General features: G+C 39.9%; 1 protein-coding gene across 1 annotated transcript in view; it reads left to right on the top strand.

The window, feature by feature from the left end:
• LOC133125700 (collagen alpha-1(XXIV) chain) overlaps nucleotides 1-13,016 on the top strand; it is a 94,030-nt gene extending 81,014 nt beyond the window's left edge. Inside the window, exons 46-60 of the mRNA XM_061237221.1 lie at nucleotides 20-73; nucleotides 497-604; nucleotides 5,438-5,545; nucleotides 5,699-5,806; nucleotides 6,788-6,841; nucleotides 7,010-7,072; nucleotides 7,156-7,209; nucleotides 7,747-7,782; nucleotides 8,635-8,670; nucleotides 8,845-8,871; nucleotides 9,522-9,587; nucleotides 10,209-10,377; nucleotides 10,508-10,617; nucleotides 11,386-11,601; nucleotides 11,696-13,016. Of these exons, the coding sequence (XP_061093205.1) occupies nucleotides 20-73; nucleotides 497-604; nucleotides 5,438-5,545; nucleotides 5,699-5,806; nucleotides 6,788-6,841; nucleotides 7,010-7,072; nucleotides 7,156-7,209; nucleotides 7,747-7,782; nucleotides 8,635-8,670; nucleotides 8,845-8,871; nucleotides 9,522-9,587; nucleotides 10,209-10,377; nucleotides 10,508-10,617; nucleotides 11,386-11,601; nucleotides 11,696-11,842 (1,356 nt within the window). The 3' untranslated portion in view covers nucleotides 11,843-13,016. The remainder of the gene's footprint in view (nucleotides 1-19; nucleotides 74-496; nucleotides 605-5,437; nucleotides 5,546-5,698; nucleotides 5,807-6,787; nucleotides 6,842-7,009; nucleotides 7,073-7,155; nucleotides 7,210-7,746; nucleotides 7,783-8,634; nucleotides 8,671-8,844; nucleotides 8,872-9,521; nucleotides 9,588-10,208; nucleotides 10,378-10,507; nucleotides 10,618-11,385; nucleotides 11,602-11,695) is intronic.
• The last annotated feature ends 13,372 nt before the right edge of the window (nucleotides 13,017-26,388 follow it).

Below are 26,388 nucleotides of genomic sequence, written 5' to 3'. Positions count from 1 at the left end.
TTTATGTTTTTGCGTGCAGGGACTAACAGGAAAGAAAGGTGCTAAGGGGCCACCCGGCAAGCCCGGCAATGAAGTGAGTATTTCCAGGAAGGCCTCTGTGGTAAGGCCACCTGGGCTGGACATGAAAGTGCATACAGGACGTGCGTATTGATGGATGTATTCCCTGTGTGGAGTGAGGGAAAGTAAGAATTCAGTACAGTAAATCAATAAGGGCACATGTGTACGTGAGAGAAGTCCAGATTCATCGACAGCATGGTGTGCAGAGTAGGTTGGACTTGCCTTGCTTGTGGCACTGCAGCATGCAGTCAATGTTTTTTTTCTGCTACTGTTATATAACTTTTATTTTCATTCGAGGATAAAGGTTAGTGTTTCACAGGCATTGTGTGGAATTCCTTAGTTCTCCAGATGTTATGCTGGGTGGAATTACTGGAGGATAATTGCAATAGCAGTGTGGCTGATGGGAATCTATGCATTGTTCTTGATCTTTTCATATTAGGGGACCCCAGGTTTACCTGGACCAAGAGGTATTGAGGGGTACCCTGGCCAGGAGGGTCCTCCAGGTCCTCATGGATTATCAGGATTACCTGGAAAATCTGGACGTGTGGTAGGTACACATTTTTTTGTTTGTGTGTTTCTTTAGTTTACATTCAAATATTGGAGAATATGCCCCCAATAACCCAGTCCCGAAGAGTTTTCCATGTGTCTGCGAGTTGCTAAAATACTTGATAAATATAATCCATAAATTCATTCTGATACAGAAAATCAGTCAAGATGTATTGTATTTAGCACCATTCAAAATCAAGTTGTCATACAGTGCAGTAGTAATTTAATCTGGGAGATTAAAAATGAAAAAATAAAGTTATTCATGGCTCCAATAACAGTCAGTGAAAAACCTGAAAACTGGATACAAATATTGTAAAATAGGATTAACATATATGCTGGAATACAAACCTGAAGGAAGTCAGCACTTTTAAGAGTAACTTGCAGACTCTTAATGGTTTTTTATCTCAGCCAGCCCTTGTATCAGGAATTTCTTGGGAAATGTGTTGAAAGCCTGCAGTCTGTTCAGGTATGAACAAGTGTAAAAATCATTGAGGTGGTGGTTCACAGGTCAAGGGAAGGACACACATTATCATTCACAGTGCTTAGGTACTGTAAGGTGAATCGTTAGCTGGCCCAAAGGATCTTGTCCTCAATGAATCTAGGATGGTGGTGTGAGGCATTCATGAATAACATCATCCATTGAGTTTTGTCACTGGGTCGAGAACATCAAGGGAAATAAGCTTAGGTTCAAAGAAAACCTAAAATCTGTAATCAACTTTCCATCATCTTACCATCTACCCTGTCTATACACCCCTAAGATGATTATGGCCTTTGCAGACTACCGTGTGATAATGCTAGTGGTCATAGCAATGAGCTAGCTGAGAAAACCACCATATAATAATTCATAAAACATCTCCTTTAGTAGTCATTTTTTACACAAGCCATTTAGCTAGCTATTTAACTGGCATTACTCATGTTTGTATTTAGTGAAAGTCAGTAACTTGCCTATAGTTAGCCAATGCTAGACTGGAAGGAAGCATTGCGCAATTCTGTAACATCAGCATGCATACTCACAAACACATCAATTAATTGTCAATTTTATTTTTGTCAGACATCTCAAGTCTTCAGAAAGTCTAGGAGTCTTTTGGATTTAGGCTTGAGCTCTCTGCCCAGGGAGGAAATAAGCTTGTAGAATCTTCCAAAAAATATAAGCAGCAGTAACCAGCTATCATAGCAGACATACACAACCTATTTTTTAGCTAATAAGGGCAGCTACCTACTGTAGTTGACAAGAACTGGTCATTCAGCCCAATGATGTTCGCGATAATCTGCGCAAGTCAAACCTTATAATGGCCTTGTGGTGGACACATAATACTACAGTAAGGTGAACAAATGAATGAACAGATGAACAGACAAAGGATCGAACAAACAAATTAATGAAGGATTGAACAAGGGAATGAACAGATGAACGAACGACCGAATGAAAGAAGGAACAAACGAACAAGAGAACGAACCAGAGACAAATCCATATTCCTCCAAATATGATCTGGAATTGGATAATATACTACAGTTAACGCTTTCTTGACAATAGGGGAAAATCAGTCAAAGGATTGCTCCTGAGAGGGGGCAAAACAGCAGAAAAACCTTCTGTCAGAAAGAATTTGGCCGAATGACCTAACCAGCTAGTTTGCAAGCCGAGTGCTTAACAGAGGAAAAATGGAAAATTCCCTTTATGTCCCATTACAGCAACAAAGTTTTTCACCTTTGGAGCAAATCTACCTTTGCTTATAATACAGGTTTTAAAACTGAGACTAATATGAATTATACATTTGAAGGCTGGGAAATAAGTGGGTGATGCTGGTATCCCTGGAGACCACAGAGTCACTGGTTGGCAGGGAAACATTGCTTGTGTACCCCAATGTGACTGAATGTCCCTGTCAAGATGGCGTGCCTCGTAAAACAGCTCTCCACGGCATGCTGACTGCGTTGTTAAATCACACCATCCCCTTCCCTCCCGACAGGAGTAGGAGCAAATGTTCCACTTGTTACATCCTCAATCTTGACCACAACGATGTCCGCTTGTCTGACGATGTTGTCCCGGCTTTCTGTTCTGTACCTAAGAGACAGCTTCCTGTCTATTTCTGTCAATATGGCATTTAGTGTGACTGCCATCCAGCCTGCAATATAATGGGTGTTTTTTCTTTGGCCATTATTTCCACTTGTGCATCCCTGAATAACTTTTCATACTTTCATACTTTTTTACAGTACAGATTTATGCATTCAGTTACTTTTTTTCTCTGGAGTGGCTAATTCAAATCTGCTTTGAATTTGCTTACGTGTCATTTATGTACAGCGAGGGAATCTGAACATATGCAGAGAGCAGATTGGATTCACTGCACGGTTTTCTTCTGAGCTTTAGAAGCAGTGTGATTTATTGAGTGTTCAAAGATACAGTATAAAAAAGACAGAGGCTTCAAAAAGTAATTAGTCTTTCAAAAATCATATAACAATATGTAATGAATAGAAGGGAGGCAGAAGGGAGAATGAAGCAGTCATTTTTACAGTAAGCCAGACTAAGTTTGCCACATACACCCTTCGCCATTCTGTATTAGTGCTTAATATATGGAGAATGTGTTAACCGGTTAGTGACTGTCTACACTATTTTGGTGGTCATCTATTAAACTAGCTCGCTATTATACTGCAGAAAATGAGATCAATGGGAGTTAGTTGATCTTGGCACGATCAGAGATTCTGAAGCCAGGTTAGAAAGAAAGGTTTCCTGTCTCTGTAGGCAGTATAGAATCTATAATTTGTGTATTTCTCTAATGTGACATTTGTGCTCACAGTTGCCCATAGTCATGGTAGTCCTTACAGGAAACATACAGAGTTTACACACGTTTTTCAGAGGGAATATTATTTTGCTGGTTTTAGAAATACTGTACGGCAGACTTACAAGAATGTTATTCTTTGGCTTCTTCTTATTCATCGGCGGATAGAGAAACGGAAATATCCTCTCCAGCTAGACGAAACCGTGCACCGTCAGGTGTTTGTGTTGGCACCTGCCTCCCATGGGCTCTCAGGACTTCAGCTGTCCTTTGAGGCACCAGTCATTTGAGCAAATAAACAGGCTCAGGGAGTAGGAGATTGATAGGGGTCAGCTCTCATTCCCTCAGACAAAATAGCATTCCTCTGGCCCAGAAGTCTGGCCTCTTTCCCTCAGTGTATCTGCGAGAAGATCCTGAAAGTGGTTCCTCTTGGAAGCTCTGTAAAAGCCTTGCCCAAAAGGTGATTATGGAAACTGCTATTGGTAAACATGGAGTTCTTGCACATTAGCAGTTCTCACAAGGGCCCACATTTATCTTAATGGACTGACATACTTTATGCTTCACATTTACAGTCACATTGGCTACATTTTCTAGTATGGAATAGGCCATAATTGTAAGTGTTTGTGAATCACTGTGATGAACACAATAAACGCGTTATGGAATTTGGTTAACGAGACAAGATTACGTGTTCTCTTGAATTTACTTGCTTTATTTCCTTGGACGCTCGCTCATGACTATTGTCTGTTCTGGCTCCACGGTGGTGGAATGAACTTCCCATTGATGTCAGAACTGTACAATCTCTCCCCACCTTCAAACGCAAACTGAAGACGCACCTCTTCAAGCAGCACCTCTCCCCATCCCTCCCTACCTCCCTGTGATCCTTAATTGTTGTCTTTGTGATTTACTTTGTGTTTTGGTATTTTTAGTTGGCTAGGTAAGCAGTATTTGGATAGTTAAGTTTGGTCACTTTTGCTTTGTTGTTTGTTCATTTGTTGTTTAAAAAAAATAAAAAAAATCTTTGTTATCTTTGTTGTACGGGTAGCAATTGAAATTGTACTTCCCTCAAGGGTCTTTCTGCGCACTTAGCCCTGGTTATGGGTATGCACTTTGTTGTACGTCGCTCTGGATAAGAGTGTCTGCCAAATGCCAATAATGTAATGTAATGAAAAGTTTTGATTGATTACATGAAAGTGCATATATGTTCCACTTGCTCAGTATCAAATAGAAATGCTTTTATTATGCAAAAATTCCTGTGTTACATAAGCAGGCCCAGTAAATTGACCAATGAATGCTGACTGCAAATCCTCTGCATTGGACCATTCCGGAAACAGTTGGTCCTGTGAGAGGTTGTGAAGTTGGAGAGTGGCCAGTGTTCACGCAGTAATCACTGTGATGGAGAGCCATGATCTGCTGTCTCATCTACACTTGATTGGGTGTGCTGCTCTGGGCGCCTGTGACTCTGCCTGCCGCCAAAGTTTCCCACATGCTGAGTGATTTCACTGGCCCAAAATCTTTCACACATCCATGCCAGTTGGACACAGTTGGAAGGGGATAGTAGTCTGAGCAACAAACCCAAAATACTGTCATTTCAGACCACTTCCTGGTTTTTAACGCTACTGTGAGTTCTGAACACTGTGCCAGGAACAGAGGAAGTATGAGCGTGGTGTCGCTGTTTCAGTTACGTTACCATTTATTTTACTTTAGCAGCAATAAAAAGATTTGCTAATTGAATAGAATACAGTTTTTCAGATGTTCGATTAAATAACAGTGTTATCTATAAAACATATGCCCAGGACAGGAGTTCCAACTGCTACTAGAACTAGAGATCAATGGATCTTTTGCGGTATGTCATCATAGTGTCTGCAACATGGGTTCTGATTCTTGGGACAGATAGTTGATATACTCCTATTGAACCAATTGCAAATTGGTTCACAGACTCAGATATATAGCAAAAAGATTACTGCAAAAAAGCATAGCAAAAAGACAGCAAAAAGACTACAGGCCAGATGCTGTAGACAGTGGTGAAAGAATCCTGGCTTCACTCCTCAGAGTGCTCTTCATTCATTCAGGGTCACCGAGGCACTGCAGGACAAGAAGGGCGCGCTGGGCTTCCAGGTGCCCGGGGGAACCTTGGACTTCCTGGAATGATTGGAGAAATGGGACTACGGGGACAAAAGGTACAATACGGTACCGTGGCGCCTCTCTTGTGTAGTTTGTCACATGCATCATCTGAGTTTCCATGGAGTCAAGTGGAACAGTGCAGTGCAGCCATTTTGATTGCAGTAATCAGTGTACCAGTGAATCATGATGTGTTCTGTGTGTGCTCACAGGGTGACCCGGGCCTGCCAGGGGAGAAGGGGCCCGCAGGAAGAAAAGGGCTCGAGGGGACACAGGGAGACCAGGGCAGAAAAGGAGAAACAGGCAACAAGGGAGCACTGGTGGGTTCCATTTTGTTCAAACTGTGCTTTTCTGTTTTGCAAACACTTTAAGAATGCCTGTGATGTCTGGAAAACAGGAATATCACTTAATAGAATTTATCGGGAAATCAATCATATTCAACACAGAATGCCTGTGTCCAGTGAATATGCTGAGATAGTAAGGAGTTCAGTGTCAAGCCTTACAGTTGACAGCACTATACCGCATGTCTTGGTCTAGGATGATAACAACAGTAGTTGTCAACGGGAAAAGAGAGTCGAAGATCTTGAGACTGTATCAGAGCCGTTATGAAACACCTCCCCCCAACTCTCCGTTTGCTTCAGTATTAAGCTCCACAAAATGAGGTCCCGGAATGTGCTTTTTATATTATAAAAACTCTAAATATAGGCAGAGAACTTGTGAAGTAGCCAGACTGCGGTGTGATGAGACGTGTGGTTCCTGTCCATTTTCCCCTCACCAGAGTCAAGTTACAAATGATCTGGATGGTGGAGGAATGGAAATATTCCATTTGGCAAGGGCCTCTTATGTAACAAAGAGTGAATTGGGTAGCAGAATGAGGTGCTCAATTTTCTTACATAACCGCTGCTAAGATGTCCTACAAAATTGTAGACCTGGGTAATATTATTTTACTCTTTTCATTGAGGTATTTGTTTTCTATGAGCCCCCTTTAGCAAAACAGTCTATAAGGGAGGACTGTAATAATGGCTGTGTGGACACAGAGAGTCTCCTGCAGCTGCAGACAGAGAGGCCAGACATTGGAGCCTCACTGTGGCCCTTTGTGGCTTCTGACTCAGGTTAGCTTGCAAAAGGTTAAACTGTAGGGTGCAATACAAGCCATTAAGAACTTTCACACCGCATAGACAAAAAGAACAAGTTTTTCTTTTCTTTTCTTTTTTTTGCTCATCCAGTTTATGTCGGTTTTTTTCCTACCTAAAGGGGACGTCAAACTGACTTTTTGATTTTATTAATGTTTTTTTCTTCAGGGCGAAGCAGGGAACCAAGGAATGCTTGGCTTCCAAGGATTTCCAGGCCCAAAGGTATGACTGTCTTTGGGTGAAGCATTCATAAGACACGTCGTAAATACAGAGGATTCTGAAATCATGGGAGCTGCAGTTAAGCCGAATAGACCAGCCATTATGCTGGTTCTGCCTTTTTCAATATGTTCTAGTCATCAAGTCACAAAGTGTTTGCTTTGTCTGATGCAGGGTCCACATGGGAACATAGGCATGCCTGGGATACCTGGTCCTAAAGGTCCTGTTGGGAGTATGGTAAGTTTAATGACACAAATCCCCCTTATATGGACAGGCCAAACAGAATTGTGCTCTGACCATACCTTCTCTCTCTGTTCCAGGGATTCACTGGTCCTGTTGGTCCGGCTGGGATGATTGGTCCAATGGGAAGACCTGTATGTCATACTATGTTTCATTGTTTGAATATTAGGTTGAATTATTATTATAAGAACAGAGTAGTCTCTCTGCTTTGTGAATAAGGTTTTTGTAAAGCCAAAGCCACACAGTCCATTGGTATATTTGCATCACCCAAAATTATGATTAATTACTTAAATAGGCCAGTGTCAACATATTTTGTGAAAGCCCAGTGGAATGTTTCTTCTACGCCCACTCTGCCATTAGTGAACATATCCTATTACATAAAAAATAGTTTTGCTTGCTCAGACAATTTTCTGTATGGACATTTATAGTGTGGTTGCTGTAACTCATCTCACATTGGCTGGAAATCAGACTGAACAAGTGGTTGTAATCATTTGTATGGGAGTATGCAAATGACACACTCTTCACTGTTTTGCCTTGAAGCTGGCTTCATTTTCCCAATATGCTCAGTTTTGATATACAGATACATGTTAACCCAGCCCCTGGGAGTAAACATCGGGGCCTGTTAATTTGGTGGAGATACTTTTCAAGACAAAGTCTCTATTTCTTCACAGGGGCCCAGAGGCCCAGTCGGAAGCAGTGGGGAAATGGTAAGAATATTTACGCATATTTTTATTATTAATACAATTTTAATATTAATCTATGCATGCATACAGCATACAAAGCATATGACGAGGAAGGTTAGATGAAAACCTGAGAAGCTAATAACAAGAGTTTTAAGGTGTTGAGTATGTAGCTATAACTGAACATATCATTAAATACAAAGTTACAATGTACAAAATTACAGCATTGAATGAGCAAGTATTAGATCATTTTCCCCATGACCTGCTGTAATTAACCAAAAGAACCCACACTAGCATGAACAACTAACCTTTTGATAAAAAAAATTATTTAGCTAACACCAACAGATGAATAAATCTATGATTTTAGGAAATAACTCCCTTCATTTTGGTAAAGTTGCTCAAACTAATAACTTGCATGCACAGCTTTATAGGGCAGCAGTTTCACCTTCATGAACTGTGACAATGAAACGTCTGTGTGAATGTTTGCTTTGTGCGATGTGTGAGGGTGCTGCATGCTGGATTGTGGTTTCCATTCTGCTGTGTAAACAGTTTTAAGATTCCGGGAGACTTCTAAGCCCCCTGGTGGCTCATACAGACAACACGCTTCCCTTGTTGTCCAATGAGAACCAGCTGCCCAGCTGACTGCAGTCAGGCTTTCTAGTCTAGGAGAGGCCCTGCTCTTTCCGACTCTAAAGCTATAGCATGACCATTGCATAGCATGGCGCAGGCTCTGCATACTGAAAATGAGTCAAAATACTGTGGAGAATTATTTGTAGTTACAATACCCCAGTCCCCCCCAACAATGCAGTCAGTTCCATCCATCATGCTATGGCTTCAGTGGTCATTGATAACCCTGCACCTGTTTTTGTGTTTTCACAGGGACCCCAAGGCCCCCAAGGGAATCCAGGACCTCCAGTGAGTGTTCATTTCAGATTCTAATTCTTCTGTCCCATGGCCATGCTTGTGTTCACTCGTGGTAAACAGAAGCGGCAGTGAATAGAAGATGGTCTTGGACCATTAAATGACTGTGTATCTTGTTGCAGTTTCTTTACCCCCCATATCTCAGACCACTTTTCTTTTTTTCCCCAGGGTCATCCAGGCGCTCAAGGTCCCTTGGTAGGAACATTTGATGAAATCTTTTTTTAGTTATGGTTTCAGAGGTGATTAGAGATGATTGTTGTGCATGCCCTCCTCTGACAGAGGCATGGCTGTTGTGAGTAAGCTTGGCTGAGCTCTTCCCAGAAGCAGTAGGTGTGTGGTAGGGAGCAGGGGCTGGGTTGACCTCATTACCAGAGGAGCAGGAAAAGAGATTTACACAAAAAAGGTGTGGTAGTGGAAAGCAGGAGTGGCTGATTTGTGGAAAAGAGCCTTCAGGAGGGCAGGAGCATGCTTGCTGAGGGTTTACCTTATGGCTGACTCAGAAACCTGCTGACGGCCTGAAGCATTTCTCCATTCCCACAGCTTGGTGCTTCGCCAAGTACGCATTCGGCTTCCAGAGGAATGAGGAAAGCTGGGTGTCAGTTTAAGGCTAGAGTTGATTTGTCAGCTTGTTGCTTCCTTCTCAATTCTTCCACAATTTCTAAACCAACCTGAGCAACAAAACAAAATTAATGCTGAAAAAAACACTGTAAATGTACATTTGTACTTTATTTACAGTGAATGAATTTCCCCTTAGCGAGAATGCCCCAATTTGTAGATATAGGCATCTGCCATTTTACAGTATGTCCTTTATGAAATACTATTCCTGATTGAACTTCTCCCCACAGAGACGAGTGAGCATTAATGCAGCTATTCAGGCCTTGATTGAGTCCAATGCTGCACTGCGGGTGGAGGTGAGTCCACTGTGCTCTCATGTACAGGCATCTGGGGAACAAAAATTAGCCCAAGTGCACGGTGTGAACCCACACTGAGGCTTGATCAGCTGTGATTTACATGTAATTTAGACTTTGTACTGAACTAATCTTCTCTGTGAAAAAATGATCTGAAATTGAAGCTACAGATAATTTTGCAACAAAAAGATTTTATAAAACAATGTCTCTAGAAATATGTTAATTAAATCTTTGTCTTCTTTCTCCTTTGCACGTAACACCACTTGGTTCACAAATATGTGGGTAAACAATAACCATGTGCAATATTGATTCTACAAACATTAACCATGTACAATAATAATTCTAACTCCTGCCTACTTGTGCTAATATGTAAATACATATTACCTAATCAACCGCCAAACTGCTCAATGTGTACTGTCTTTTCCTAATGGGTTTCTCTGGGTAACTAAATTAAAAACTAACATTCTACATTCTAACATTCTAATCATAACTGTCACATGGAATTTAAATGGCTGCATGTGGATGTGTTCATTTGTGGGCATTGCTGCGTCATGGCAATACCTGCTGAATGTATGCTGCTTGGTTTGTCGCCTGCTTGCCCTATATACTAATGGACTAAAACAGAACTACCAGAACGCAGAGATGGGCATGTCTGACCAGAATGCAGAGATATTACAAACTCTGCGCTACCTGAGCAATGTGATTGAGAGCTTCAAAAAACCCATGGGCACCCGAGATAACCCGGCGCGTTTCTGTAAAGACCTGCTGGACTGTCAGCAGAAGCTGCCAGATGGTAAGAGCAATGTGCCTCTCCTCTGACCTCTCATTGCTATTTCACATGTACAGTATAGCATTTGCTGTGGAGAACTGGATTTTGTGTTCACATGCTAACCTTTGTGATTGTTTATTCTGGGGCTGTGTAGGAGTGTTTTGGATAGATCCCAATCTTGGGTGTGCATCTGATGCCTTTAAGGTCTTCTGCAACTTCACTGCGGGGGGCCAAACATGCATCTACCCAGCTGCAACCGACAAGGTATTGTCTTCAGTCCTGAGAGCCTTCATGAACTAGCTCTACACCAACAGCACAAATCTATAGCCTCGTGGCTAAAGTGCTTGCCTAGGACCTGGGTGGTTGGTGGGTCAAGCCCCAGTGTAGCCACAATAAGTATTTTCACTATTCACTGTACATTATTAAGAATATTTGAGTACTTATTTATTTACGTTCCCTTCTCTGCCAACCCAGATATTTTATGCATTTGACTGAACATTTTTCTTCACGATCATACAGAGTCACGTACTGTAGATTATATATGGAACCAAAAATCTCCTTTTTCACTCTTTAACTACAAAGGGTGTTGCTGCCCTCAGCTCAATGGACTGTAACAATGCAATGTGACATAACACAGTGCTTATAGTAAATGGTAGATTTGGCTTTAAAGAAGGCATTTCACCAAGTTCCATTTTGAAAAATTCTAATTAGCATTGCATCATGTCTTTACCTTCCATTCTCCAGACAGACAAAACTGTACTGTACTGTACATCTACTGTATAAACAATGAAATTACCCACATTTGACAGCATTTAAATAATCAATAAATCCATGGATAATCCATCTGTGAGTTTGACCACATGATACATTAGCTTTGTTTTGGTTATAGGAAGTGTTTTGTTCCAAATACATACAATGAAGCAGAGTCAAAATGGCAGCTTAGTGAAAACAAAAAAAAGGCCCTTGTGTTTGAGTGTGACAAAAGCCTCTGCTCACTAAATTACAATTGTCATATCTCTACTAAAACGACAGATGGAGTTTGGCATCGGAAAAGTCCAGATGAAATTTCTTCACTTGCTGAGCACCGAGGCCATACATACCATTACAGTTCACTGTCTAAACGCTCCCGTTTTGAATGCCACGAATGCAAGACGCCAGAAGAAATCCATTCGCTTCAAGGGGTGGAATGGACAGATGTTTGAGATGGACACATTACTTGAACCACATGTACTACTAGATGAGTGCAAGGTAATAATCAAGTCTTTATCTTGGGGTGAGCTTTGAACACCACTGTAAAGTCCTTTTTCTGTCACTTGACACCTTGTGCTTTCTCCCTGTCAAGATTCAAGATGGCAGCTGGCATCAGTCGCGCTTCTTCTTTCAAACTCAGGACAGTCATCAGCTCCCCATCGTGGACTTTCAGGAGCCATTTGACCTCAGGCAGGGCCAGAAGCTCCGCCTGGAAGTGGGGCCCGTCTGCTTTGTGTGAAGCCGCCCTGCTCCCCCACAAGCCTTAAAAGCCAACAACAATCAGCCAAATGAAATGCTCCTGAAAGAGAGAACACCTTTTAATAAAGCATTTTGTCTTTTTGTATCCCTTATTAAGGGGAGAATTTTACTGAGCATGTCCATGAGCAGTACCCTCCTAAGACAAGTAAAGGACTTCTCCGGAAGAACACAGTCTGTAGGGGATAAAGCCAGCTCAATGAAGTACAGGACAACAGTATATCAATATGTATAAAAAGCATATCCTTCTGTAATCAAAATGGTGCTTGGGGGTCATTGCGTTCTGGAAAGAGTGCTCAATGAACCGCACAAGGACCCTCCACAGCCCACAGGCTCCCACACAATAGCACTGTCTATACAAATGTTACTAAAAGTGCAATAGCTTGTGGATTCTGTGTGATAGAATTATTGCATTTCAATCAAAAGGTTTTTGATATGTTTTTTTTTCAACCTGTTGTCCACTCTGGACATGTACATCTTATCAGATGGTGCTCTACCTCCTATATGTTTTGCCTTCAAGTATATTAAAGGTACTTGTGTTTAAGAATTTATTTCACGTTGTATGTACTGGTTACATCAAGATATGTTCTGTTGTAAGAGTACTTATTTGAATTTGGTCAATTATTTCATTACAGACTATTTATATGACTGTTATGTTAACATTTATATGTTGCATCTTTTGGATTTGTTTCATTTGATGTTGGAGGTGCCTACCAATGGCAACTCTTCAGTGGTGCTGCAATAGATTAGAAGAGTTCAACAGTGAGTTTGCCATTTTTCCTGTGTATATTTTGACATTATATGGTTAATTATTTATATCATTTTTGCTCAAATTACTGTACCCCAAATAAATTATGCCATTTCTCAGAGATTTATCTGCTCAACTACCATTTTCTAAGTAATTTTATTTATGTATAATGTGTATTTGTATGTACACACAGATATGTGACTGCATGTACATTGCATATATACACATTCACTCATTATTTTCAATGTTTGTTAGTAATAAACAAACTGGCAGCTAACAGGCCAGAACATGAAAATACCACACACAATAATTATTATGTTTTAAGTTATGTTACATGGAATGTGTGTAATAATATAGGTGCTTGAGGATAAAATAAAACAAATGTAAATATAAAATATGTTGAAATAAAAATGTGTTAATCCCTCATGAATTATATATTTTTTGACATTAAGCTTCTTTTTTATATTTTATTTAATATTTATTCATTATTTGTCAAATCTGCCACAAATCTTGTCGAGACATTTGATTGAAAATTATTGGAACAACATGCCAAATACTGTCCCCATAAGGACATGTAAAACATGGTAATCATTTATTTCCATTACTACAAAATATACTCATTTTGATTATATATCCTTGTATTTTAATAATCATGTATTATATGTATTATAAACCCCTATCATAGTGTTATATGTAAGTGAAATGGATATGTCAAACAGAATCTGGGTGTGATCAGTGTCTATTTTGTATTTTGTGAAGCTGTTGGTTTTTCCAAATCTGTGCAGATTCTTTTCTTTAACCATTTTTTTATTACAACCATAATCATCATCATCTGGAAAGATGTATGAAACCCATCAATCAATGTGTAGTTACTCTTTGAAACATATGACCTACTGTAACTGCATGATTAATGGCCTAGCTGAAACACTGAAATATTTGACGCAAATACACCAGCCTGTAGCCAGGCGAATTCCCGTAGTGATTCTGGAAGAGTTATGCCTATTCATACTCTCCCGGTTTCTTCATTGCCCAGCCCAATTTCATGTTTTTTTTTTTTTGCTGAAGTACTGTCATCAACATTACTGTTTCCAGCAATAATGTAACTTCATGGAAGGCTGCACATGTTACCAGTAGCAAGGCAGGCAATGTATTTATTGGATTGTATCCATGGTGACTGAGACTGTTCTGCCAGCACATCTGCTACAGTCTGAAGTATGTTAGCTGTTGATGCACACTTTTTTCAGCAGGGGGCAACACCTACCCATCACTGTCTTCGGGCTCAGTCTGCATTTCTGACATCCAAATCTCCAATAAGTGGTGATTTTGCGAGATTTAACTGCATAGTAAGACAGATTTTGTGTTATTAACTATCACTGTTAATGTACTACTTTGTTGTTTTGTTTAGATCTACCATTTTATATGGAATTGTGTCCGTAACTTTTGAGTTTAACCTATTATTCAAGGTTAATGTATATTTAAAAAAACAGTTGTGGAACTAGAATATGTAGTTTATGGATAATGTCTCAATATTTAATGTGTACATCTATAATAGCGGAATAAACGGACAATGTTTGGAAACTGAACTAGAAAACAATGCTGCTATTATTCTGCATTCAACACTGCAGAATAAGCCATTATGTGATCCAGGCCTTTCCAGCATCATATATTATTTGTACCTACTTGTTAATACTTAGAAGCAGGTTGGCTTAAATTGTGCACTCATTCTAATTTACACTGTCCAAATCCATGGCATAAACAGGTGATTACATTAGGAAGAAAAAATAAATAAAATATTCTTGTTATACTGACTTGAGCACCGTAACAGGTGAGTGTTAAAAAGGCATGGGCTTCAGTGTTAGTTTTGCACTTTGTTGTACATATAATCATATTAATGAATTAATTTAGTATTTACTTATTACAAAATCACACACAACTATTACATTGCACAGATTACGTTTTACAGTTTTGACATAAAGTGATACTCTCACACTCCATGAAAACTCATGTCTGGCTATAATAGCATTCAAGCAGCATCATAAAGATTCAACATGACATTGGGCATGGGACATTTTGGGAAACTACAAGAAATATGTCACAAGGGATCAGGGTGAAACACATTTAAATAACTACGTTACTACATAACTAAAATAAGTTTTCATGTTAGTGCAAGAGAAAAGTATTCTGGCAACCAGCCTGTTTGGCCTGTATGTTACCATAAGGGTGTGAAGTACTCTGCGTCAAAGGAGCAGAATGGGACTAGAATTGTGTAGCAGCTACAGTTGCGTGTTCGACGTGCATAGTTCAGCAACTATGCAACGTGACGTGGAATTACAGTTGTGTAGCAGGTACAGTTGCGTGTTCGACGTGTACAGTTCAACAATTATGCAAGGTGAGCTGGAACTAGAGTTGTGTTGCAGCTACAGTTGCGTATTCGCTGTGTGCAGTTCAGCAACAAACGTGCAACGTGAGCTAGCGAACAGCCAAACGCCACAAAAAAATCTATAGACACCGTTTGTTTCGTCTAAACTGACAATGAACAGAGTGAGCGTTGTTCTGGGGCCAAACAGTTTCACTCTTTCTTATGTGATTTCAACAACATTTCGTTGGTGTGCCCTGCTTCTAAATTGCTCCTATTGGTGGAAAACCAATGACAATTGCAAGGGCCTCTGGGAAGGAAGGAGAGTAGTTTCCATGCATTATGTGAAAGCTAGTTCTGGATTTGACCTTCTTATCTGCAACCCTATTGCAATGCATTTTGCTTTTTGAACTCAGTCCTGCTTTTATAGCCCAGCCTGGCTTAGCTTCAAGTTTTTGGCTGGAAGTAGTGGTAAAGCTGCTGGCAGAAGGCACAACAACCTCAGATAACCCATTGTTATTCCTAATGAATTTATATGGAGTTCTTAATCCACCTCACTGAACAAGACATTTCACACCGTGCCAATGCAAATGAGCGTAGTAGCCCTCTTAATCAGGACACACAATGGCTATTTCTCTTATGGAAATTGTTACCGGTTGAATTCACAGAATGAAAGCCAAAGGATGGCAATGATGAGTAAGGAATGGGGAAAGTATGATGTTATACAACAGTGTAATGAAGGAAGTCAGTATCTTTGCTCCAGAACAGAACTGTGGTCTCTGCAAAAACAACAAAATGCGAGTTTGATTTTTATTTCAATGCAAATTAAGGGACAGTTCAGAATGTTAAGCCAAGAAAGAGACTAAATCTTGCCACTCTTTGGGAGATTATATTGGAAGTAATTTAAACCACATCTGTTCAAAATATTTACAGTTTTGAGAACTTAATTCTACCCAGCTATATACCCAGCTCGCTGAGCACTTTATTAGGAACACTATATTAATATTGGGTAGGGCCTCCCTTTGCCACAATTCTTCCTGGCATGGATCCCACAAGATGTTGAAAACATTCCTTTAAGATTCTGTTCCATGTTGACATCATTGCATCACGCAATTTCTGCATATTTGTCACTTTCGCATTCATGCTGCGAATCTCCCATTCTACCACATCCCAAAAGTGTTCTATTGTATTCAGATCTGGTGACTGGGAAGGTGACTGAAGAACATTGATCTCATTGTCATGTTCATGAAATCAGTTTGAGACAACTTTTGCTTTGTGACATGGTGCATTATCATGCTGGAAGTAGCCATGAGAAGATGGGTACATTGTGGCCATGAATGGATGCACATGGTCCGCAACAATACTCAAACAGGCTGTGGCATTCAAGCGATGATTGATTTGTATTAAGGGGCCCAAAGTGTTCCAAGAAAACATTCCCCACACCATTACACCACTGCCACCAGTGTGGACTGTTGACACAAGGCAGGTTGGGACCATAGATTCATTGTTTTTCACACAATTCTGAGTAAACTATAGAGATTATTGTGCTTGAAAATCCAAGGAGATCAGCAATTACAGAAATACTTAAACCTCAAAATCTGGCACCAACAATCATTCCACGGTCAAAGTCGCTTCGATCACATTGTTTACGCATTCTGGTTGTTGTCAACATTAACTGACCCGTATCTGCGTGATTTTATGCATTGCACTGCTGCCACATCATTGACTGATTAGATAATCACATGAATAATAAAGCGCTCCGTGAGTGTATTTATACATTTATATATTCACTCATTGTTCTGGGCACTTTGTAGATGCATGAAAGGACCCAAGGATCAAGGTTTAAGAATGGCAGAGATTGGTTGCGTTTTGCCGTCAGAATAGAATAGAATGGCACCTCCATACGAACAAACTTTTGGGAAGGGTGGCACAAAATCAGCCCTTACTGAGCACAATAATAGAAAACAAAGCATCTGTAGTTTACCAAACGTCATTGGAATTATGACTTGAAGAGAGTGCTATGGTCAAATGAGACCTTTGGTGATACACACCGTTGACAAGTTTTTGCCACAAACGAGGAATGCATTCAAGGAGAAGCACCTCATATTGTCGAATATGGAGGTGGATCATTGAAGTTTTGGAGATGTTTTGCTCCCATTGGTCCAGGGGCACTGTTTATGATCAATGGCACAATTAATTCAATAAAGTACCAGGACATTTTGGCAGAGAATCTGATTGTCTCTGCTAGGAAGCTGAGACTTGGTCATATATAGATTGTCCAGCAGGACAATAACTCGAAACATACATCAAAATTCACACAGACATGTGAAGTGTTAAGTGAAACCAAAATCCATGTTCTGCAATGGCCATCTCAGTGTCCAGACTTAAATCCCATTAAAAAATATGTGGTCTGAACTGAAGGGGGGGTCCATAAGCAATATATATCAATTATTCTCAAAAGTTATAATGGAGGAATGGGCAAAAATCCCTCAAAATGTGTTCTCTAACCTTATGACAAATTATAGGAAAAGACTCAGGGCTGTAATTTTGGCCAGGGGTGTTTGCATTAAGTATTAAACCAGTATTAAATCAGGGGTGCCAACACAATTTGAGTGCCAAACATTCTGGAGCCCACTGCCACTGTACATTTCCCAAACTTCTTAACAGACATTAACATACTAAACTGCCAGTGTTTTTTCTTAAAAAAGACAGACATATTCAGAACAAGAAAAGCATAATCTGAGATCAAGAGTGCATGAGTGGACTACTGTCAAGTAATCTATATGTTAAAATATATATATAGTAATATATCATAAATGAGAGATACAGTGCAGCATTGGGTACTGTATTCTTATATGATATATATCAATATCTCAATAATCTAAAAGTCTGTCCTCAGAAAGGAAATATCTCAGCCATAGTTCAGCCTCAAGCCAGCTGTTTAAAAATTATGTTCTTTCCATAGCCTGCCCTTAACCAGGTCCCCAGCTTTGGGGAGCAGTCTGACCTAGATAGTGTAGCATGCTATATCAACCCACGTCTGACTGGTTGACTTGGCTGTGCTAAAAAGGATATTCACTGATTTTGTTTAAAATCCTTGTCCTGAACTGTGCCATTTCACAAATGTATTACTGAGGTTTCAAGTTCCTTGAACTTTATGACTGAATCATTTTTTTAAATCCACTACCTAATTCTTGGATGTTGCAAAGGCAGGTGTTTATTTTCAGAGAACCATTGTGATGCACAGTTGCAGGTATAGCTGTGAAAGCACTCCCACCTGTGCCGGGGAAAATAAGAGGACTGGTTCTTATGCGATGTGTTTCTTTTCCACATTCCACCACATGGACGTTTTTGGTTTCTTTTTCAGTAACATACATTTACCCTTTTATACAAATTGATTTATTCTTTTCTTCACTCAATCACTTTACACATACATACATGCTAGCAGAATGTCCTGTAGACTTTCATACTCAACTTCAAATGATTGACTTTATTGATGTTTGTTATTTCTTTAATACATTTACTTATAATATTCTTTCCAAACATGTCTCCTGGCTTTCTATGTTGCTCTATTGAGATGTTATCTTAATGGATTTAATATAAATAGTCGAACATAAATGTTTGAGGGCCATGGCTGCATCCTCGAAGCTGTGGAGCAATGCCAAACATCTTAGCTCCTTCTGCAACCTGTTCATTCTGGTTCCCCACCCCATAACACAAGTTCTGTGCACTGTGTTTCATGTAAGGCAAAGAAAAGCAGTAAGAAGTCCAAAACCCTTTGACTTAGAGCTTTCTCAGCAGCCTAAAAAAATAACCCCCCCCCCCCAAAAAAACAAATATTGTTGCCAATCAAAGGTAAAGAGCAAATGCACAATGTAGAAAAAAATGAAAATTACCCTATTCTAGGCCTATCTGGTCTAAAGGGGAGGCTTGTTACTCATTAGCTTGTGCAATAACGAGGAGTGCCGGGTGTGTCCCTAGGCATCTCTTCTGACCCCCATTGACTCAAACCTCACGGGAACTGCACTGTCATTTGTTGGCAACAGCAGGGATAAAAGGGAGAGAACAATGCCAGGTATACTTGAATCCATAGACTTCCACCTTCCCCCTATATGGACACAAAGAAATCGAAAGTATCAAATAAGCAGACTTGCCTAAATTAAAAATGAACACAAAATAGTAGCGCAAACTGAAACACACACTAGCTGCAACACTCATACTATGCAGTGGAGTGTTCAAAAATCATTAACATTAGCTGTCTCCAGTACAAGAAATACATATAGGTCCTCAACACCTGACTTACTGCCAGAACTTACAACACCTGGAGTCACCACCTACCGGTTGACCACGCACACTAATCACCATGTATACGGAAGAACAAATTAACTCATTACAAAATTCCAAAATCCAAAAACCATCCAGGATGAGCCCCCAATTTATGTTACGTCTCAATGGAGCAATACACATAAAATCCAGGCGATATGTTTAAAAATATTACAGGTAAATTTGTTAATGAAATAAAAAACAGAAAGAACATTGTTAATTTGAAGTGTAGTATTTGAAGTCTGTATCTGTGTTAAATTAATGAGTGAAGGAATGAATGAATGGATGCATGTAAAAATGTAAATGTAGGTCAGGAAAACAACAACCAAAAGGTGAAGAGAAACACAGCACGCTGGGACCGGTCTTATTTTCCACTGAGCATGTGTTACCACCTGAAATGAAGAACTGCCGACTCCACCCACGTACTCCCTGAAAAGTAAAACAGGACGGAGTACACAAAGGGAAGCCAATTTATTTATCCAGGATTGCCATAGCGGTTGAATACTTTCACTGCCCACTGGACTTGTTATTTTAGGGAAAATCTATAAAAGTAATTTCACATGGTTTCTTATTGGTTTTGGGCTTGAGGTAACATTCCACAGAAATACTTTCCTGAGATATGCTCATTGAGTGTCTGCCAAATATTTCTAACTCAGAGAAAGTTTGAAATAGATAATAAATTATAGCTGTGACACATTTCTCCAGAATCTGGATAAAGTTAAGATGATAGTTTCCCCATTTTTTAAGATAACTGACAAAATGTGAGGTTGTGCATGGAATGTTCTTTCATTATAAATGAGTGTTTGCAAGTCTTGTATTATGAATAATGATTGCTTTAATCTAAGACTATTCCCATTACATTGAGTTACTGCTCAGAATGGCAGCATATCAAACCAGAAAGGTGTGATTTATTGTGGGCAAGCTATACAGTATTTTGAACATTTTAGCATGGAAAGTTTTAACATACAAGAGCAATTCTCAATGGTGATGTCACATGTTTCTTCAGTTATGCTCTGCACCCAATTGTGTTGATACTCTTCTATGATAGTGTCCATGGTGAGCTTTTAAATATTTATATAAGCATATGTTTACAAACATGCATTTTTAAACAATGTTCAAGTATACAGTATTTAATGCCATTGAGAGTAATGGTAAATAGCATTCAGCAGTAAAGTAGCCTGCATGTTTCTCATCAGACACGGAAGGTAAGTACAGAGCATTCATGTCATGTGAATTTGTTTCTATAGCAGTGAGGCTGTTTTTCTTTATACAGCATGACATTTTCGTAATGATTTATGTTTCCAAGTATTACTCAGAGACTATGTACTTCAGATCAGCAGAAAAAAGTTTTCTGTGCAATCATTTCCAGATCCTTACATAATCCAGTTCAAATTCAGAAGAGAAAAATGTATGTGTGTGCTTCGTATACATCACAACAGGATCAAATCTGTGACCAGATGACAAACAGAATTATCTAATTAGGGACTGGCATTTTTCAGAAAAGCCATTTATTTCCTTTGAGCTAGCATGGGAAACCTGCTTTCCTTTAAGCTTGTTTTATATGTCTTCTACATGTGTATGTATCTGTGAGGTATGGTTGTTCTTCTCACAGATTACTCTAAGGAATTTCAGTTGGTGCCCAGATGCAGAAGAAATAGCCTGGCACTCACTCACTTCTTCAAGTTTGAGGAAAGTCTGGATGTGAAAGGAAATCACCTGCTATTTACTCAGGCTTTTGAGACTTCCACACTATGAAATCATCTATGGAAAGCTATGGAATCTGCAAATACCACAGCCGGTGCAATCTGTGTACATGTGAAGCATTTAATTTGTTCATGTGCGCCTGTGTACTGTTTGTGTGAGGCATTTGGTTGCAAATTTACATGAAGCCATACCTCAGTGTGAATTACAACTGTACATTAACTCGTAGTGCAAATGGCTTTCACTGTTTACATCTCTAACTGCTTGTATGAGCCACACCTTCCCTGTGGCTACTCCTTCAGATGATGAAGATGAGCGGCGACTCGTACACTTGCCACTTGGTGTCACTCTTGCTAAATAGAAGCTGCAACATTACGCTCTCATTCTGCCTTTTCACAATAGCGTCTCTGAAGAGGGCAGCTGTAAATTGCCTTTGGATGAGCATAAACCGGACTGGAGATATCTCACTGCATTTATTGCATGTGCTTGATGATGTTTAACTGGTGTACTATAAATGCATTTGTATTTTGCGAACCCAAAAGTAAGTGATTTATCAATGTCACATATTCTCCAGCAGAAATGTAAGTATTAACATTTTGGTAGATACAGCAGTTGAATGAATCTGTGGTATTGATAAACAGCTATTTCATTGGGAGGTTTTGTTTACTCATGGTAGCCATTTCAATGGGAACTTGACAATCACTATATATCACTATATATGTTTCAATTGAGTATGAATACTGCTGTCCTTCAGTGGTAAACCAGCTAATCTTTAGAATATGCTTATCTTAAAAGTAACAGCACTGAAGTAATTAGATTCAAAGCTTCATATGAAATATGTTTCAGCTCACAAATGCAGAGGTCTCCTGACTTTGTTGCCATAACTTTGTCAAATGACTGTTCAATGTTATTACCAGACATCCTCAAATTCCTACATTTTCTAATATTTCCTGCAGTGATGCTGGTGGTTCAGTCTACTGTTTCTCCTTGGGGGAATCCCCTCTGCCTTCCTACTCGTGTTTCCATGGGGGAAAATAGGCTCAAGGAAGGAGGAAAGAGGAAAAGCCTATTTCTTACTAAGATGGAAAAGGTGGTAACATCTAGAAGGAATGTGAGATCAACAAGTGGCTGAATGAATCAGTCCTGTCCTGCTTATACTGCTGATTACAAATGAGTTCAATGTACAGTACACTGTCTTAACAGAATATGTGACTGAAACTATTCAAGGCCACATGACACAAGACTATTATGCAAGGGCAGGAATCAGGTTCCCTGACAAAGTGACTTTAAGAGCTCTATCCATTGTAATCCTTCTAAGAACAGTTGTTAGGCCTATAGTCATATCCATAAAACTGGGACCAGTCAGAATGAAGTCATAACATGATTATTGTGTATTGACGCACAATAGGCTTAGTTGGGGAGAACTCTGAATCCTTATTCTTGTGCTGTGTTTTGATTTAATTCATACCATTTCTCTGGATGGAATCTCCACATAAAATAGAAAAAGGTTTCAGGGATGGAAATTCCTATTGAGAATGCTTTTCCCTTATCAAAATGTTTCAGCAAAGAGTCAATTGGCAAATAGTCATTGTATGTTAGTAGCATGTGTCATTTAAGGTAATGGGCAAATAATTGCCGGGATTAGCAGAAAAAAAATTTGACAGTAGTTTGCACCCAAAGCATAGAATAAATTGCAGGGGGAAAAGGTTTCAGAATGTACCAAGTACATTATATAAAAAGCAGATGTTTCTGCTCAAGTGACTGCAGATGGTGAGCGACATGTTCATGATACACACTTGTGCTGCCAGGGAAACAGAGATAATTGCTGGCGGCTGGGTTTAAAAGTTTTCATGCTTGACTGTGGGTCGGGCATGGGTGTGTGAATTGAAGAATGTTTTCCTCCCCTCGGTTACTGATGTCAAGAACAGGGTAAACAATAAATGATTCTACCAAAACTGATGCATTTTTTTACCATTACTGTTAACTGTAGAGAGCAAATGTGTAATATTATGAAATTCATACAGAACTTTCGTTGATCCCTGCTTATAGTCTGGTATTCTTCACATGAAGGGCTTTCCAGGATTATTGTACCCACTCTTAAGAACCATAGAGATTGTGGCCACCCTTCAGTTAAAATAAAGTAAAATAAAACATTTGTATAGTATCTTCAGGTGGAGACAGGTCACAAATTATTTTCAGCATTTGTGATCTTTAATTTAATTGCAAGTGAGTAAGATTATTCATATGCGGTTAACCATTTTCACCAGTTTCATCATGGATTTTGTATATCCATAACCAACTTAGTCATTTTCTACATTGAACTACAGATATGTTGGTTTGGGAAAATTAATATTATTGTTTCAGTTTTTTATACCATCTATAGTAGGGACTGCAAAGCACAAGCAATTAGTCTGTGGTTTTGGTTTGTATCATGTATTTTGATTTCTTGTTGGTCCTATATTCCAAAATCCTCCTTATTAGCCCTCACTTATGTGTGCCTGGTGTGGGATCCTCAGGAGTTAGACTGTGTGGCCAGCAATGGCTTTTGGTCATCGTTTACAGCACATTTCCTCAGATAGCCTACTTCCCACTTCAGAGCGTTGGGCTCTGCTCCTGTGTTTTTGTGAGACATGCAGTCCAAACCCATAGCTGCAATTTAGAAATGAAGTCAGACATGAGCCGGGTGCCAGCACACAGTGATGGCTTAGAGAACATCTGCCTGTGATCCCCTCATCTCCAGCCTTCTATTTTCAGCTGCGCACATCGCAGTGGATAGCCCAAAGAGTTTTCCATTTGGAGATTTGCTGTCATCTTGACCCAAAAAAGCCTTGTGGCTTCAGTGTCGGATCCTGTCTATGAACTGCTCAAGCTCAGAGGGCAGTGTATTTTGCCCTGTGCTAAGTGAAGTTCACCTGGTTCATGCCGGTAATAAGCTTGAATATCAGGCTTGTTGACTCTTGAAGCTTGTTGGTGCTTACTCATTTGATTGCCACACCAAATCCACACTGTTGAGTGCAATCTGACAGAGACTGCCAGTCATTGTTGAATTGTGCTTTAAAACGTATTGGTCATACATGTTGTACCTACAGTTTCCTAATATTTGTTGAATATTGCGACATTGGCTCAGGAGGTAAGAGCAGTCGCCTGGCAGTCAGAGGGTTGCTGGTTCAATCCTGCCCTGGGTGTGTCGAGGTGTCCCTGAGCATGATACCTAACCCCCGATTGCTCCTGACAAGCTGATTGGTACCTTGTATGGTAGCCAATTGCTGTTGGTGAGTGTAACAGCAGAGGTAATGTTGTGGATCCGTGAATACATTTTGTTCTAGACTAAAAAGCATTGCTCTATAAAATAGCCTTGCTCCCACAAGGCTTGATGTGGGACAGCAAGTTACACTTTTCTTCGATAACTTGATAACTTGACCAGTTTTAAACCGCAACCATAACTGTGTGAGACAGTATCATTAGATATACATTTATGACCGACTCTGACACCTATGGTGGGAATAGTCACAGGTTCAGGTCTTGAGTGGGAACAACCACAGCTTTATGTCCTAGCCCTGGTGCTGTCTCAGCAAAACAACAGTAGCGTTTTCAGACTAAGCTGTCCAGTGTGACAGAAGCTGTTTCAACATGATTGCTATGACCCTTTTACTCTATGTGGCAGCCAGTGTTTTGAGTAATGCAATATTTTCATCTCCCAAAGCCTATTTACATCACATATTAAAGTTAATCTGCTATCACAATTCAGTTAAAAGTAGAGCCATATGCTTTTGGGGTATTGATTGCAGGGTTGTTCTAGGCTTCAGGGTTTTGGGCTGATGAAATGTAAATAATAAATGACCAGTGATGACCTCATATTTCCCACACCAAAGTCTGCAGAGGCTCTGCTGGATTGTGGAATTAAAAAAAACTGTCTGCCAACGTCTTTGATGAAAAAGAGCAAATGTTATTTTCAGAAGTTCAGCTTGTTTATACACAAACAACATAAGCACAAAATGTACCTAATCTGAAACACGCTGAATAATTACCAGAGACTATCAACCTCAGAACCCAAGCTTACATACCGCCTCACTGGCTCAGACAAGTGTGGAGTGATTTTGGCTTGATGTTCTCTAAAAACATACTTCATACTTTTGCAGCGGTGCACCAAGCAGTTTATACACATTGGGACTTGACCATAGCAACTGCTTGTTGTCTGTTCTGCTGCTCTAGTGATGTAAAAAAAAATATTGGAACGCTGAAGAATTAAACTTCAGTTTGAAATGAATTCCTTTCACTCCATGACAAGCTTTAGCATGATTGTTTTTTGGTTTTTTTTTTCTTTACTCTTTGAACCAGAGACAGGGATGACGCCCATCTTTTGGTGAGCTTCCCGTTAAATAACTACCAGACTCTCAAGCAAAGCAGAGTAAATGTGTTTAAAGATGAGTATACTGTACATTTTGAAGTAATTATTTCACTTTTGTCAAGAAAACATTCTCTTTTTATTATTTGTATTTTTATTTTTCGGATTTTCAATGTATTGTGTGTGCCTGCTGATTATTCCATGAGTGTAGTGTCATGAGCAAATGCCTTTTTTCATTGAAAATAGTTTCTGTTTGTTCAATTGTCAGCCATAGAGGAAAAACAATACCTTTCAAACACTGGCATTTAACCCCTGCTTCCCACCCACCGCCTCACCCCCTCCCTCTGCATGGAGCATCTGCCATGCTTAAACAAACACTCATAAATTCCTTAGTCTAGAGAGAGGCAGAATACCTCCACACCTGCACAGGGATTCCCCTCAGACGTCCGACCTGCCCGCTTCCCAGTGGAAACTTATAGCTGCCTTTGACTTGGTGTTCTGCCAGTTCTGCACTTCTTCTCCCTTAGTTTCCCTTAAAACCATCCCATTACGCAAGTTTGCCATCTGGTACTGTATGTGAGCACCACCTCCAGATCTGTTTGCGCAGGAACGCAGGGAAACATGTGTGCTACTCCCCCCCCCCCCCCCACTACAGCTCCAGCTGGGAGGGGATCACTGGCCACATGCTCCACACAAAATATGACCCAGCTGAACCCCAGCATGCATGTTCATGTGTGAGTTAGGCCCACAACATTTGCAAACTGCTAATAGGGCCCAGGCTGTGTTTAGAGCAAGTACAGGACTTACAGTGACCTATTTTCTATATCCAGATGTGCTAGTGCTACAGAGAAGCCCAGCTCCATCTGTTTTGTGGTAAAGCAGTAGCTTAGTATGTATTTACAAAGTCGCATGAAAGGTAGAGAAAGTTGCTCTCATTGTGTATGCGAATCAGTCAGCAGTAGGATATCCTGGGACTCTGCCTAAAAGTTAGGTTAAGTTAAGAGTTAAATTACAATAACAGTATGCATTCTGCTGTCACTCTCTTTCATTGGAGTG

Source organism: Conger conger, chromosome 4 (assembly GCF_963514075.1).
Source record: "Conger conger chromosome 4, fConCon1.1, whole genome shotgun sequence".
Taxonomy (NCBI): domain Eukaryota; kingdom Metazoa; phylum Chordata; class Actinopteri; order Anguilliformes; family Congridae; genus Conger; species Conger conger.
Note: the sequence above shows the minus strand (reverse complement) of the source record. Positions and strands in the feature narration are given on the sequence as shown.